The 17,649-nt window shown below is 32.9% G+C and overlaps 1 protein-coding gene across 1 annotated transcript in view; it reads right to left on the reverse strand.

The window, feature by feature from the left end:
* Window positions 1–17,649, reverse strand: part of LOC129228049 (single-stranded DNA-binding protein 3-like) — a gene marked incomplete at its 5' end in the record, with an annotated part of 396,346 nt that overhangs the window by 288,090 nt on the left and 90,607 nt on the right. Inside the window, 1 exon segment of the mRNA XM_054862684.1 lies at window positions 14,419–14,503. Within this exon segment, the coding sequence (XP_054718659.1) occupies window positions 14,419–14,503 (85 nt within the window).

A 17,649-nucleotide genomic window follows, 5' to 3' on the forward strand; every position in this document is an offset into this window, starting at 1 on the left:
TTATTCTCTCTGCTTCATTATACACTTACAAATCAATTCCCACTTTTACACCACCGAATGAATTGCAACTAAGTTTCTCTTCGAAACACCATCGTCTTGATTACGACGACTTATTAACCTTGACATAGCCATAATCTAAATGACTTACAATCTAACTTATCATGGCGCTGATGCTCGCTGAAAAGAACGAGAAACACCTGTTTGATTTTTCATACAGATCAGAAAAGATAAGTTTGATCTGAAGTGTGAAGGCAATGAAGTGGAAATTCATGAATTTTAAGACTAGGGTAAAGAAAGCTGTGGTAGAAATAATGCAATTTTATCGTTAATAAACTAGGATCTGTTTAGACTTTGGGAGACCAGGGGCAGGGCCAGCTCTATTAGTTTTGCCGCTCCAGGCGATGTTGACAAGTGCTGCCCCCCAGCCTTAATAATATATATATATATATATATATATATATATATATATATATATATATATATATATATATATATATATATATATATATATATATATATATATATATACAGTGAAACTTTGAATTTACGTCCCCCGAATTTAAGTTTTTTTCGCATTTAACGTTTTTCCATCCGATTTGATCATCATTCTACTGCTATGTATTTCACATATTTTACGTTTTTCTAACCCAGTCCCTTAAAGAACGTAAAATCAGGGTTTCACTGTTTACATTTTTTAATCATCGAGCATGCTCTCACGAATTGCTACAATTTGAGCTTTTAAGAAAAAAAAAACTGAAAAACAAATTTGAGATTTTCTTTACATTTTGCCATCGTAAAATTTGCCGTCCTGGGCGATGGCACAGGTCGCCTACCCCAGGAGTCGGATTTGACCAGGGGGTTCATTAAGGCTATTCACAAGATATATAAAATGCCAAAAAACGAGTTACTCTAAAAAGTAGATTGATCCCTTTTGATAGATTGACTTCTCATTTACGGGAAGATAGCAAGCCAGACTTTATTGGACTCATTAATAGATGCAGAAATTAAAAGTGTTTACTTTAAAATTAAAAGTACAAAATTGGTGAATTTCAGAAGAATCGACGGCCAAAAAAGCCGTATCTCTTCTCTCTCCAAAGACAATAAGCGCCAAGAATCAACAGGACAAGACCATTAGCACGCGAATCGAAGAACTTGAATGACAGGGGCAGCCCAACCGGTGAGAGGTGAGTGGGGGGGGGGGGTCAACCAGTCGGTTCAAGGTCGATGGGTCGTGGTTACCCCCAAGCGCCCGGGGGAGTTTAGGCGGAGAAGAATGCCGAAACTCTTCCCACCTACCTCCCATGGCACGGGGAGAAAAGCTGCGGCGGCAGCAGAAGCTCAATCGCTGATAGAGAGTATTTTCTACTTCATTTAGATTCAATTTGCACTTCATGTTGCCGTTAGGCAGCGAAGCGAAGGTGTCTCTGGAGAACATTTAATTTGTATTCATGGGGTAATAAGTTTTAAAAACATACGGGCGAATAAAATGTTTCTTGCGTTTGATATTTTTCTCACGCAAAGTTCATTTTATTTCTTGAAATAAGTTAACACTCCCCGAGCCCCGAGCGAACTTTCGTCAGAAAACGATCAAAATCTGATGAGACAAGATTCTTCCCCAAGACTGACTGGTTGACTTGTTCTCGATTGAATGATCATGTTTACATGCCCCCTTCCCGCCCTTCTCCGAAAACGACAACATTTTCTTCCGTTCAAAAATATCGCTTATCGGCAACTAAAATCAAGGTAGCAGAGTGGCACACTTCAAAAGAAGTTTAAAACTGCGTAATCACAGATTTAAATTTTGATCCATTGCTAATTAAATAAACAAAGTCAGTTAACATAAGTGGCACATGGTGGCACACAAACGGTGTACTCAATAATGGTACATAATTTTAAACTTCTCAATTTGAGAAAAGAAAAATTGCAAAGTATACTGTTTAAACGGTACCTTTTAGAGTGAAACGTTGTAGCAACAGCGGTATCCTTAGAGGTGACAACCAAATGACACTTTTAAGGGTCGCATAGGGGTGCCGTAAGGTGTCAATTGGCACACTCACGGAGTTTTCGCTGGTGCTACAACATTTCATCCCAAAAGGTGCTACATGCAACCCGCAGTATTAGCTGTGTACATCATTTAGATTACAAAAACTAACCAGTTAACATAACATAGTATAACGTTTACAGTACAATGTACTGTTAATTGTCAATTAATAGTAGTGTAACTTAAAACCTTTGTTCAAATTTTCTTAATTAGTTACCTGTTCTTTTTCTTTTATTTGTCATTATTATCACAGGTGAGCGAAATTATTTCCTACTTTCAATTTAAGACTGAAAATCATGCTTCAGGTAATTAAACGGCAAACGCGTTATGTCATTGTTCGTTTTTCAAAACAGCTAAAAAACACGAAACTTCAGTAATTCTTAAGCAGCCTTTGAAACGAAAATAAACCAGTCGCCCTGACAACAATTAAATAAATTCATAGCTGCATAGCACAAATATACATAACTAGCAATATCCGCACAGCGATGCCCGTGCTAAAATTTTAATGGAAGTCCGGTGAATTAAAAAAATTGACGCCCCCTCACCCTCTGATGTGCAATGATCATTTTTCTTTGTATAAAATGCATACACACCTTTTCAGGGGAAAAAAATCGATTAAAGTTTCTTTGGAATTTAAAAAATTCACCAAATCATTAAATTAGTATTAGTTGCTTTAATACTCTATTTAGACCCCAATCTTAGATCCAACTATCTATCGAAACCCAAAATGTTGCACTAAAAGCATTTACATCAGAACAATCAGGTGTTAAATATTATGTTCAGAAACTTAGAAAACACAATCAGTTAATCGTAATGTGTTATATCATCATTTGAAATTTTGCTATTTGATAAATTTAAATGTTGAGCATTAAAACTCAAACTCCATCATATTTTTTTCCTTTCATAACCACTAGCAGGGGCGTAGATAAGGGGGGGGTTTTGGGGACAAAACCCCCCCCCCCGAAAAGTTAGTCTCAAAAAAAAAGAGAAAAAGAAGAGAGAAGAGAAAGAAAAAAAAAGAAGAAAAGGAAAAAATTCCAAGAGATTATACATATATATATATATATATATATATTATATATATATATATATATATGTTATATATATATATATATGTTATATATATATATATATATATATATATATATATATATATATATATATATATATATATATATATATATATATATATATATATATGTATAAGAAGTAACCCCCCCCCGAAAGTCGGGTCTAGCTACGCCATTGACCACTAGCGTAATAAATGCACTTCACTGTTTGACCATACACTGCTTAAACTCTCAATTATACGCGGAATAGGTGAACGCAGATAAATAACTCAAAAATCAATCACAATCGTGTATATTTAAAATGATGTGTATAAAAGCGAAAAACAGATTGCTCATTTTTTCAAACGGATTTCACATATACATATAGGCAAGCAAATCGTGCAAACAGAATAAATGAAACAGAACAAGCTAGGTTACTCCAAAAACGCTAAGGGAGATTTTTTCCGAACAAAACTACTCTGGTCATTTGTTTATTTGAAAATAAACTTAAAAATCAGTAGCAGTGTAAATTCTGGAACAAATAAGGTCTTTCTGGTGCTTTCTTCTGAGATTTGCGCTCGAAGAAATGCTTGTACATATTAATGATTTCGTTCAGTTTTGAACGTTTATCAAACGGGAGTAAAAACACTGAGCTTGAAAATATATATTTCTTAAATTTGGGCAAATGTATTTCTTGAACCTAAATAAATGTACTTTTTGAGCAAAAACAAGTATTTATTATTCCGCATAAAAAATTAGACATCTGTTGAAAACAAGTCCTAGCGTCTTTTTTGCAACAAAAGTTAATACAGGGAGAGCACAAATGATGGACCTGATTTTTAAAAATTATATTATCAAAACTACTACACAAAAAACAATAAGTAGGGGAGAGGGGGGCACCTTTGAACTGGGGGCACCTTTGAACACTGTAAATATTATCTTTAAAAAAATGTTATGTTTTTAATGTATATGGCAGCACATTACTATTGTTTCACTGCAGCAAAGTAAGCCAAGTTTGATCATTTTGCATGCATACTATTGTCCGAGCAAGGTATGTGTTTTTTTCTCTCTGAAATCTAAACTTTTCAAAATAAAGTTGTAAGGTTTTTGTTAAAAAACCTGTAATTCTATAATTCTAAATGATTTTACAATATTTAAAGATAAGTTTTAGCTTTAACTTTTAGGTTTTGTTTTGTTATTATTCTTAAGCCTACTTGAGTAAATTGTTCTAATTCCTAATTCCATATAATGGGGTACCTTTGAACAGAAAAGTTGGGGCACCTTTGAACAAATGAAACTTAGAAGAAAAGAGTCATAAATGCACCTAAATATTACAATTTTATTTTGGATTTAAAAGAAAATTATGATAATGAAGACATACAAATTACTGAATAGTCTGTTTTTTAATATTAAATTTCTACTGATATATAAACACTACTTTTAATTACTACTCTTGTTTTTTATTTTGCACATTGCCATTATTCCTATTAGAGAAAAATGTCTTTTATAAAAAAAAATCCAATTTTGAAGATATTATTTTGGATACAGATGAAGAGGAAAAAGCTCTTGTTCTAGAAGATTTACATGTCAACGATTTCATTATACTTAAATTCCAAACTAAACGAACCGTTCTTCATTACGTTGGTCAAATTGAACAGCAATTGCAAGACGAAACTGAATTTAATGTTGGGTTTCTTCGCAAAAAGGAAAGCAATAAATTTTACTTTCCCGAAGCATCAGACACCAGTACAGTAGATTTCCAAAATATAGTAAAAAAACTGCCACAACCACAGATTTCTAGAGGGACCTTACGTGCTGTTACAACATTTTGCTTTGATGTCAATTTTGTGATTCATATAAAATTAATTAAATAGTTATAAATTTTTAATTTCAAAATTTTAATTCTATTGTTACAAATTGATTTTGTTTGTTCAAAGGTGCCCCATGCTTGTTCAAAGGTGCCCCTATATGGGGCACGTTTGAACAGAAATACTTACAAATTTTAAAGCTTTGTATCATATTTAATTTATCAGTAAAAATTTTGATATTGATTTATATGATAAAGAAATGCATTCTTTTTTATCATAAAATATTTAAGCATTAATAATTATAATCTGAGTAAGAAATATGTTGATTTTTCAAAAAATTGTTCAAAGGTGCCCCCCTCTCCCCTATAAGTGATAAAAGAGTGCAAAGAGAAATGTACCAAGTTTGTTTTCAACTACAAAATGCTCGACGTGTGAGCCTTTTGTTAACGCCTAATCTGCAATCCAGTTCGTTCCACACGCCATTCGATTTTTATCGACCCTCCTGTGCCGAAACACTACGAAAACCTTCAAGAACGAATTTGCGTAGCATTACATAATTAAATTTTAAAAATTGGGTTCACTGCTCGGATAAACACGAAAAAAACTTTAAAAACTACATAGTTCTAAGAATTTTTTATTATGTACAGATTATTATTGTGTTTCAAACTTCATCCAAAGTAACTCATGTGTTTAAAAATGAGTTTAAACTTCCGTTTTTAACTAAATGAAAATATTTTGTATTTTTATTATTAGCTAAGTATCACATAACTCTAAATTTCAGATTAACTATTTAGTAACAAAGGAATTTAAAAATGGATAAAAATAAATAAATACATATTTAATAATAATAGTAAGTAACAATAAATTTATAATCTGACTATAGAAAAATAATAGTTATAATTTTTTACACTTTTTTTTAACATTTATTTATGCTACACAAATATTAATATTACGGAGGGGATATGGGAACTGTTTGCATGTGCTCCTAGATGTTGTGCTCTCCATCATCTACCTATACCATCAAAAAAGGAGAATTCTTAATTTAATTAAAAAATTTAAACATTTTCATAAATTTACTTGAATGTTCATTTCTTGATTTTTAGAAAAGATGTTTAAGATATGCTTTCACAAGAAATAAAAACAGAGATAAAATTACACACAACACCTGATAAAACAAAGAAGTTGCCACCACAAAAACATAAAATGACTCATTGCTCCAAAAGTTTGGTCAAGAGGTAAGGTTGCTTGAGAATTTTTCGATTTTTAGCTTCAAGTTCCTTTCTCTTATATGACGGAGTGAGAAGCAAAGCGATGTAAGTGGCAAAATCAAAAACTTGGAGATAACTAGTACAAATAGTAGGGGAACCTCTCCTCTGTCTTGGGGCAAGAGTACTACTACCAAGGCTACTGTACTAGTAGCCCTGGTAGGTGCTGCTGTACAGCACGATTTAGAGAAAAAAATCAATGAAAATCTACCAAGGATGTCATAATTGAAGGCGTTTTACTCAAAACTTGAAAATGTCCACTTACATCCCTTTGCTTCTCACTGCCTCATATGTAATTTGCTTAATTACATTATGTTTTTAAAATCCAGAGGAGGGGTGAACTGATGATCACCCAAATGACGGGCTTGGTTCTAAGAGAACTCTACGTAAAGCGACATTTATCTGCGCTCCACGTCAAAAAAACGTAATCCAACCGCGTCAAAACAATCTCTCAAGTGAAAGTAAACAAATCCTCCCCGCGAGACAGCCAGAGAGCAAAGTGTTCCCCACACACGCGCGAAAAAAGAAATCGCAATATTAAACCGAGCCGGCATCCACGTGGCCGCGAAGTCACTTTCTTGTCCCCTCTGTGACACACACGCTCGCTCCCTTTGGCATTCCTCTGGTACTCGAATCACGTTTTATGGGTCAGCACTTCCGATGGCGGCAAAAGAGGGGGCAGGCGAACTTTGAACCACCTTCGAGGAGAAGCAGGTGGAAAATATCAGCTGTTGCGTGTTGCTCAATGTTCTCCTCTCCCTCTTCTTCTGTCCCGAAAGGCGCCAAAGAAATACTTCCTGCCGTTGGCGAGCCCGCGATAGGCACCGAGATGAAGCTCATTCTTTTTCTTCAGTCAAAAATTATCGCCGATTCGAAATGCGAAAGGCTTGTTCGAGAGAAAAATTCAGATCATTCAAGAAATTCGCGTTTGAAGATATATCCTCATATATATAATAGCGATTAATCGAGTAACGCTGATGTCATCAAGAAGGAAAGGAAACTCGTGTCACGGCATGATAGTTGGATAATATTTTTTGGTTATATTTGGCATGCAGGGAAATGCTTTTTGACAGGGCTGAACTGGATCCGGTAACTTGACTGTTTTACTGGAGGCCTAGTCTTTACCCAATACGTAAAAATTTAATGCATGCAACGCCCACCCGTGACGTCACTTTTACGTACGCAACAAAACTCGCTAGTCTCTGCCTTTTCTTACCGGACGCAAAAGGCAGCTGCCAAAACGCGAACGTACGGTAAATTAACGCCATGATTTTTCTGATATGATTTTCCATGATAACTTTTTTTATTTTTGAGGTAGAAAGAACTGCTATTTTGGGGCCATTTTTCTTTTATTTATTTTCGTGAAAAATCTGGTTATTGACAGCATGTTTTAGCTATCAAAAATCTAATCTGAAATCCTTTTGGCGTAAAAAGGGCTCGTTTTTTTTCATTATTATTATCATTATTATACTGATATTTCGTTTCAGGTTAATTAATCGAGCTTAAAAGAGATTAAAAAAAAAGTTTTTACAAATGAAATTTTAAGAAAAGTCTAATTTAAAGACATGAAATTCTGTGAAGTAGCCACTTTTATGATATAGAATTTTGGGAATAGGCCACAAAGCGGACCCAATTTGTGCCTGAATCGACCCCTGACTTAAGTTTCATTCTGGACAGAAAAGGAACATGTTTTAAATTAATTTATGACAAAAAAAAAAAAAAAAAAACATGAAATTAAAAGAAGTAACAACGTTTTTGCACAAAATTGCAAATTTGCAGTAATCTGCAATTTTGGGCAATTAAAAGTTATTTCTTGTTTTCTTATCTAACACAAAGATATTTATTCAACTTTACATGAAATTATTATTATGTTATTATTATTTATTTAGAGGTAGTTAAGCATTGATGTTTTCGATTATTTCCAATCAGAAATAAGCTGATCATGTGGGATATTAACTTGTGTTTTCCTCCCAGAGAAAATATTAGATGGTCCCTAAAATTAATTTCTTGCGAAGTATATTAACAACAATGGCGGGAGTAAAAATTAATTTCATGATTTTATTTTATTTTCGAATGTTATAAACAAGCTGTTTTGATAAAAGGTTCGTTTTGTTCATTTGTTTTACAAAACACACTTGGTTAAAAGAAGAATTTTCAAATATTTATTTTTTTTTCCAGCATTACCTAAAATTTAAAAGTATTTTTGATAATTCACATACTTTTTTGCCATATTTCAAGCACAAAAGTTACTAAACTTACACCTTAGACTTTTCCACTTAATTTTTGGAACTTTTTGACCCCAGATTCACAAATAATTGTAAAACTTTGCATTTTACTTTCAGCCATGCCTTGTTGATGATTTGTTGTTCCTGTTATGACTTATCTAATATTAGTTTACCTAGCAGACTATTTCTGAATTTTTAATTAACGCCGCAGACAGTTTTTAAAAAAAAATCTGCGACGGGTACCTAACGAAAGATGGAGAATTTAATCAACCAATAAAAAATGAGCTAGCTTTTCAAACGCACCGCGATATTACTCTCGCCTGAAATACAACAAACTAAACAGCGCATTAGAAAACAAACAGTCGGAGAGAGAGAGAGAAGAAAAAATCGTCAGCCTCTTCTTCGGGTGAGTGAGGTTAAGGTGAAAAAGAGGGAGGAGGATTCGACGCGAGCAGACGATAGCGTGTCACGCAAAATGTTCCACGCACGCCACGTCCTCCCGGTGGATTCTAGAGCGGTAGGGTTGGTTTCGGTCCACAGAATTTAAGGTCTTTTGAGCTAAGATAATAACCGGCAGAAAGAGAGACGGTTTCGTTGAATACGAATGTTTGAATAAAATTGGTGCTGACGCGATTTGTTAAGTCCGTGTCAAAACGTGTTAATTCATTAGCGAAAATTTCTTTTTTCCTTCATATCATAAGATCATACATAGCAGAGGCTAATTTTGACAACCTGAATGATGGTGATCACTGGTTTATTAATGTATGTCATATATGGCATTGACACTTATTACAGCTTTCTTTACGCGATGCAAAAGTTATAGTAAAAAAAAATGATTCAAATTTGAAAAGAAATTTATGAGTCGAACAGGGGAGAATATTTCTAAACAATAAATAGCAGGTTAACATTAACTTTCTCCATATGGAACTTTTAGCTCCCTGTCTACCAGGGTCCATTAAGATATTAGGGGTCCCTAGGTAAGACACTTTTTTTGTTTGCAGCAAAATCGCCTCTAAGTAGGCTCTTGACTTCGAATTTGCTCTGAGCGGGGGAGGAGAGATACAGGGTACATTTCAATGTAAACTATACAAAAATAAAGCAGCAAAAAAAAAAAACATTAATGTCGCAAAGCCAGGGAGGGCAATTTACGCCGCCACGACTCCGGAAAAAAAAAAGTGACATCATTTATGGACAACTCCTTAATACTATAACAAATTTCTACGAAAAAACAACAGCTTGTTCTGTTATTTGAAATAAACAAACTAACCAGGGAGGAACTTTAATAATGCTGAACATTTTAATTAACCGTGGGCTTTAAAAAAGCACAGATGAAAACTCCAACAAAAAGCAAATTTCAAATATTTAAAGAGCATATTTGTAAAAAAAAAAAATAATAATCTTTAGCACGATTGAAAAAGGAATTTTTCATCCCGCTCACGGAAAAAAAAAAAGAGTTTCACAATAGTTGGGGCAAACCTAGCGTCGTAATACTGCGATTAATGCTGACAAATTACATTTGTAGCAACTATAGTTACTAAATTTTTACTTAAAGGAATCGATATCAGTTTGGAAGTACGTTATCAAACAAAGCAAAGTTCACAGAATTTTAAACGGTAAACCCTTTAATAACTGCAGGATTTAGTTATACACAATTAATTCTCACCACCAGACTCTTAATTTCAGCCTTTGTCCCATTAAGACAGTCATTTAAAAATTAATTAATTAGCAAAACAAAGAAACGAACGCGAATGGAAAGCTAAGCAACGGACGCGTGGTTACAAACGATGCAAATATGTATCAGGCGTTCTGAAAATAAACAAATAAGTAGTTTCATGAACACGATTTATTAAAGCAGCAGGTGTCTTTTTGTTTTCAAAAGGGCAGTGTGAAACAACTCTATTAAAAAGCTATTGGAGAATACGGAAACTATATAACCTTGTCACGTAGTAATAACTAAAATTAATGCTGTTATCAAGCAACAATAAGGAATAAATCCCTTCTTTTTTTTTCTATGTATAGTCAAAATATTTCGATATTACCGTTTTATCAACTAGCAAAATTACCCGACGCTGTCCGGGTTTATATTGATTTTCTCTCAAGACAGATACGAAATTGTTCAAACAACATGACAACATCGCCAAAGTTGACCTGAGGAAATCGCCAGTCAAGTTTTGTTTAAAATTCCCGTGCTTCGTATATTAGTAACCAAAAAAAAAAAAAAAGAAAGAAAGAAAGAAAGAAAGAAAAGAAATCGTTTGCATTAATTCTTTCCAAAAATGTACTCAAACGGTAAAGCTAGCACGTTAAAAAAAAAAAAAAAAGAGTCTGTGAACAGTCAGAACTCTTAACAGCCTTGTTTGTGAAAAAGTAGTAAACGGCAATAACTCCTTGCAAAAATTACACCTTTACGCAGTTTTTGCTTCATCTTTGAAATAATGTAGGACTTTAAATGATTGAAATCTTTCCGCTGCCCATAAAACTCGTCAATTATCAAAACTCGATCTGTAATATCATTTTTGCAGACGTGACTTTTTGATAATGATTTCGAGAGTCAGATTAAGGGGGCAAATCGTACCCAAACACGAAATTGTAAAACAAAAATAGTAATAGGAGTGAACTTGAGTGACTGTTATCTTCTAAAATTATAACTGGAATTCGTTCATGCACCCCCCCCCCTTTTTTTTTCTTTTTTTTAAATAATATTATCCTTCTCCTGAGCAGTTTTAAGTAAATATGCTAACAGTAAACAAGGAACAATATTTTTGTGAAAGCAGAGTTTAATTTCTAACAAGAGGAGTCAGGAGCCCTATAATAGTCTTCTAAATTTCAATAACAAATAAAAATTCACGTAAAATTGAAAAAACAAGTGCAGTAGCAGAATTCCCAAGCACACTCACGCTAAGCCCTGTGTGAAACGTTATTGAGTGGAGGGAATAGATTGACAGATTTCGCCCAAAGGTGAGAATTTTTTTTTTTTTTTTTTTTTGTATTTAGGTTGACATTTACCCTCAGAAATGAGTAAGATCGATGAGTCGTTCTCAATGAAAACAGAGCAATGCAAGCGCAAAGAAAACAGATTAAAGCTTACCGTTTAAAAGATTAAAAGAGATTAGTGTAAAAAAACGGAAAACTTCAAACATTGGAAAATTCCTAAAACATGCTAATTTTGTTTTTGAATTTGAAAATGATGTGTGAGCAGCGAGGTATAAAAATTCGCTATAATCACATTTGTTGTAAAAGATGAGAGTAAACGATCGTTCTGTTTCGAGTAATTTATGTCGTTTCTGACATAGTGTGAATATAAAAATTTATTCAAGGGGTTGTCCACAAATGATGTCACGCTTTGAGGGGGGAGGGTTCATTAAATTGTATGTTTGTGGCAAGAGGGAGGAAAGGGGTAGCAAGAAGTGTAATATCACAAGTTTTGATGTGCTCTCACACTTGATCAAAGTGTTATTGTAATATTTATACATGCAAGTTTATTCACTTTTTCTTTAAAAAAAATTTAAAAATCCCGAAAAACGACAAAGATCAAATTCGACCCGCCTTTGAACAAGATTTGTGCGGCCATGGTAAAAGCCGAAGATCAGGTCCTGACACTCAAATAAGAAAATGTAATTCAATAACAACGTATTCTAAGAAAATAATTCTCAATATCTTATACCTACTCACTTAAGAAATACAACTCTAGAAAGAGCAAAATGTTGGACCACTCTAGGCTGAATGTACAAACAATTAAATTACTTATCCATTGCTCTTCGTCTGAGATTACCAGCATTCTAGCAAAAATGTTCGCCTTGGACATCCTACCTCAGTTGATACGTCTTCTTAACGGGGCACACGTTCCTCTATTATATGCCGACATCATTTCAAGTTTCAATTAGCAACAATAATCATTAGAAAATCATTTAAAAGCTTAACAGAAAGACAAATTTTGCGACTTTTTTAAAGGATATAAGGGTTTAATCTCATTCTGCACTACCAAATAGGCAAATACTTCGCAAAACAATTAACCATCCGCATGAGTCAGCCATTGAGCCATTTCACAATTTTCGAACGGGTATGCAAATGATTTCGACACATTTCTTCAAGTGTCGCAATTCAGAACCGAGAGGAATAGACGATAGAACAGAGAACACGAGAAAGGGGAAAACTACAGAACATTTTTATAGACCGTAATGTTGTTAACCCTTTAAAGCAAAGTGGCTTCGTTTGAGGCTTTTTTTTTTCAGCCAGCTGACACAATGGCTTCAATAATTAGCTAGATTTTTTTAATTAAAAAATGGTGGACTATAACGAAGCCACCGTGCCTCAAAAGGTTAAAGCTACAGAGTATAACGATTAAAGACGTAAAACAAGTAAATTAACAAAAGGAATACGCATACGTTCACAAAAATGAAATGTAATCACATTGACAGATACTGAATGTAAAGTTCATTATATGAATTCCTTTTAAGCATCTAGTAGTAAAGGGGGTAAGGGCCAGAAATAAAAGTGGGATAACTGGATCCAAACGGTAGAAGGAACTTTTATCTGTTACGGAGCAAGAGATGGTAAAACATCCACAAATGCTGCCACATAGCATGATTTAGCAAAACTCTTCAATAAAAACTCACCAATAGTTTGAACTTCGCAAGCGTTCTTTTTTTTTTCTTTCGAAAACTTTCATTTTTGTCTTCATCCCGCCCTCATATTCGCAACTACGACGCATTTTTTTTTATATTAACGTTCTTTAATTTCTAATTATAGGTAAAAAAAAATTTAATCATCGATTTAACTGAACAATTATCGTTTTGTTGTCGACTTTCGACTCACTGTGGTTAGTGTCTTATCCTTTTTGCTTTTATTTACGACCCGATGGCGTTCTTCTTCAAGCCACAACACATATTATTTTTTGTTTACTTTTCCACAAATGAGTTGGTTCTTACTTTTCAAACAGCATTTTGACTGATGAAAGATTTTAAACAGCACAATATTTTTTTAGTCTATAAAATCGGGAATTTCTGCCAAAATTTCGGTTTTACGAAACAAACGAAAAACAAAGTCATTACACATTATATTTTCTGTTTACTTCCAGACAAATAAATAGGTTCTTACATTTTAAATTGAATTTTGACTGATGTAAAAATTCAAAGAGTGCAATAATTTTTTCGTCCCAAAAATAGGGAATTTCTGTGAAAATTCCAATTAAAAATGAAATGACAGAAAAAGTAAATCGAATTTTTAAAAAATCGCCGTGAGATGCACACCCGAACATTATCCTCCTAGTTATGGTCGTGGCAAATGATACTTATGACTCTAATGATAGAGAAAGAAAAGCCAAAATGTTTCAAAATGTGAAACATGAAATAAAAATGCGCCAAACACGTGTCAAAAAAAAAAAGAGATAAAAATGAGAGAAAAGAGAAAAATTGCGAGAGAAAATCCAAAAAGGTGCAAAACACTACTCTTCCGCTTCAAAAACGAAAATAAATATTAAAAAAAAGCAAAACAAACCCAAAATTGTCGGCAATCGATAAATGCAACACTTAATGATAACATTACAATGGATGATACCCCAATGCTCAAAAAATTCAGTTTTCAATTTGCTTAATGCTATGAAAGTATCCCCCTTCCCCCTTTCCTTGAAAAAGCATATAAACGCGGACGAGAGTTCAAATTTCTTTTCCACTTAGAATAATTTAAATAAACCACTAATAAAAACTACTCCACCACTGCCAAAAAGTTTTGAAACTCTGAAATTTAACCTAATTTGTAGAGTTAATCGCTTTGGTGTAGTTTCATGCCAGAGTCCAGAAAATCTTACCAATAAAGTTTTTTATATTTATTCCTGTAAAAAAGGAGGCGACCTCCTAGTTTTTAACTGTCCACAAACAGTTTCCTTTTTCCAAAAAAAAAAAAAATAGCTCACCGGTGCGCGAAATTTTTTCAAAATGTTTTGCCAGTCCGCGGGTGTAAAAAGTTTGAGAAACGCTGTACTAGATCAAAGCTTACGAAATTAAAATCAATTGAAATGCAAATGGTACTCACATAATCGTGAAATGCTTTTGCTTCACTAGAGTGCTCGCACGTATCCCTCCTTTCTGGTGCGGCACAATAAAGGTCCCAAAATACGCTGAAAATAAAAAAAAAATCAAATTATAACACATTAATTTAAACAACATATATACATTACTGAAAAAAGTCTTTTTAATTCGGGGTTACAATGCAAATTGGGAAGAGGGGATTTAACAAACATTATCTTACGCTGTGCAATATTCATTTATGCCTCCTAAAACACGCAATATGTATTTATGTAAATTGTTCAAGAAAAATAATTACCACTTTGAATTTTTTTAATTTGCAACTCTGGTTCCAACTTTAATGTCAGAGTGGTTTATGTAATGAGTTAGTTTTGGCAGTTAATTCAACTATTCTCTTTTATATTTTGTTCATGTTACTGACAGCATATTTCAACACAATGGGCTTGTGTACAAGAGAATTGGAGGGTGATGGACTCTTATTGTTATTTGCATTTTTTAAGCCTAATAATGCTATCATTCTGAGAACGAAAAATTGTAGTCCTCAAATACTGCCCCTTCCTGAAAGAAGTTTCAGTACTGTGACTTTTTAAGAAAGCTAAATTCAGTTCCATTATTAGTGGAGCCCCTTCCTTCAAAACGGTGAAGTATGTTAACAAACATTGCTGTTCCAGGAAACAGAAAAAACTAGTTTCAATTAAACCGGTTTTATATAAATTTATTTTACATTAGGCCATTGAATCTGAATGACTAGGAAGTATTTCAGCTTTAAGTTATTAAACAAATAATGATAATACTGAGAACTATAACAACATAAATAACATGATTAGTACGGTTAAAAATAATATTTTTTAAAACAAATGAGCAATGTAGAGAAACTATTAGGGCAGCGTGTGCAACTAACAAATCAAACAAAATATTTTTGAAGAGTTTTTTTTTAATAACTTTTAAAAGTTAAAACTATATTTTGGTCAATCAAATATATCCATCCCTCCTTCTCTTGCAGTGTTTGATAGTCAAGCTTCTGCAACATGATACGAATTAAAAATAACCATTTTTTTAAAATCATTAACACTCTTCTTTATCAACTTTTTGCCAGTAGTAAAAACAATTTTTGATGGATGATTTTCGGTTTCCACCATGGCAAAAAATTGCTAACCCAGATACTGCATACTTGGTGCTTAAAAAACGCTGCTATGAAAAGTCACAGGGAAAAAAATTGGAATTTCTCTAAGGTAGGAATATTTTGTGCTGTTGCAATACTGCTGCGTTGCAAAGAGAGGACCAATAATATTAGCGGCAGTAGCGAAGAGTAAAATCGTAAAAACCAATTCCCGGTCCCCGAACAAGTTTCATTATTTTTCTAAAATACATTAATACGGCATATTTGACAAAATCAAATGTTTGATGCTTGATACACTTATACAGTATCAAATTTTTTAGAAGGATCAACCTCTCCTCACAGAAATACAATATCTGCCCAACTTTCCTTACTATGAAAATCGGCCATTTTTGTGGCTTCTTTCCAACGGCAGATCTAGCGACGTTAATTGTTGCTGAAGGATTACCATCAACAGTGGCGTAGCCATGGGGGGGGATAGGGGGGTCAGAACCCCCCCCCATGAGACCCAAAACAATATATATGTATATATATAGGTATATATACATATATATATACATACACACATACATATGTATATATATATACACATACATATGTATATATATATATATATATATACACATACATATGTATGTATATATACATATATATATACACATACATATGTATGTATATATACATATATATACATATGTATATATACATATATATACATATGTATATACACATATATACATATGTATATACATATATATATACATATGTATATACATATATATACATATGTATATACATATATATACATATGTATATACATATATATACATATGTATATATATATATATATATATATACACATATGTATATACATATATATACATATGTATATACATATATATATATATATATATATATATATATATATATATATATATATATATATATATATATACACATATGTATATACATATATATACATATGTATATACATATATATATATATATATATATATATATATATATATACATATGTATATACATATATATATATATATATATATATATATATATATATATATATATATATATATATATATATATATATATATATATATATATATATATATACCGTATAAGTGTATAAACTTGAGGGCATGGCTTTACTTTAAACTTCAGAAAAAATTAACCCCCTCCAAGGATTTTTTCTCGCTACGCCACTGACCATCAATAAGGATTTTCATAATTGTTGACTGTTCGAAATCAGTTACCATCCAAGACCACAACCAAAAAGGGAGGGAAGGTTAGGAAACTACCTAATTAATCATAAATATCTCATGTGTTCAAAATTAAAAGTGTGAATAACATTTTGCAAGCGTCCTCAACCAAAAAATAATCAAACCAGGGAACCAGACGAATAGTGCAACAATGAAAAAAATTCAAATAGGTAGCAATCGAAAGGATATTAAAACATTTTCTTGATGCAAAAAAAAAAAAAAATTGTCCTTGCTCGTTATCAAGATATAAGGTCCTAAAGTCCGCCGAAACTTTAAGAAAAGGGCCGAATTTAAAGACTTGGCAAGAAATTGATCACGTAATTTCAGTCTGTATGTGGCATAACAGTCATCTGATGAGAAAGATGTCTTCCATTACTCACCAAACTCGCCAACCAAACTAAATTTGGAGATTTCTCTTAAAATTTCGGCAGACTTTAAGACCTAAATATTTCGATAATGGGGACACGAAAGCAAACAATTAATGCGTCCAGAAGCATGTTTTACTACGCTCCTTTGATTGCACACAACTAAAAAGTCCGTCGTGTTTAATATTTATCAACATTACGTTAACTAGTTTGCATTTCCTAAACGATAATAGTAAAGTATAAACCTCAAGAGCAGGGTCGCGCTGTCCCTATGTGCAAGGTCGTGCGCAGCACGACGGCGCCAGAACCAAAAAGACGCCGAGCTCTACCGATCAAAAGTGCTCCAAAGAAGGGAAAAAATAAACTCTATAACCAAAAAAGAAAATTTGAATTCTTCATCATGTTTAATGGTGGCGTTCATGTTATACTGCTCATTGAAACAATTAATCCGTCTCGCTGAAAATCTAAAAGGAAAAATT

Source organism: Uloborus diversus, chromosome 8, assembly GCF_026930045.1.
Source record: "Uloborus diversus isolate 005 chromosome 8, Udiv.v.3.1, whole genome shotgun sequence".
NCBI lineage: Eukaryota > Metazoa > Arthropoda > Arachnida > Araneae > Uloboridae > Uloborus > Uloborus diversus.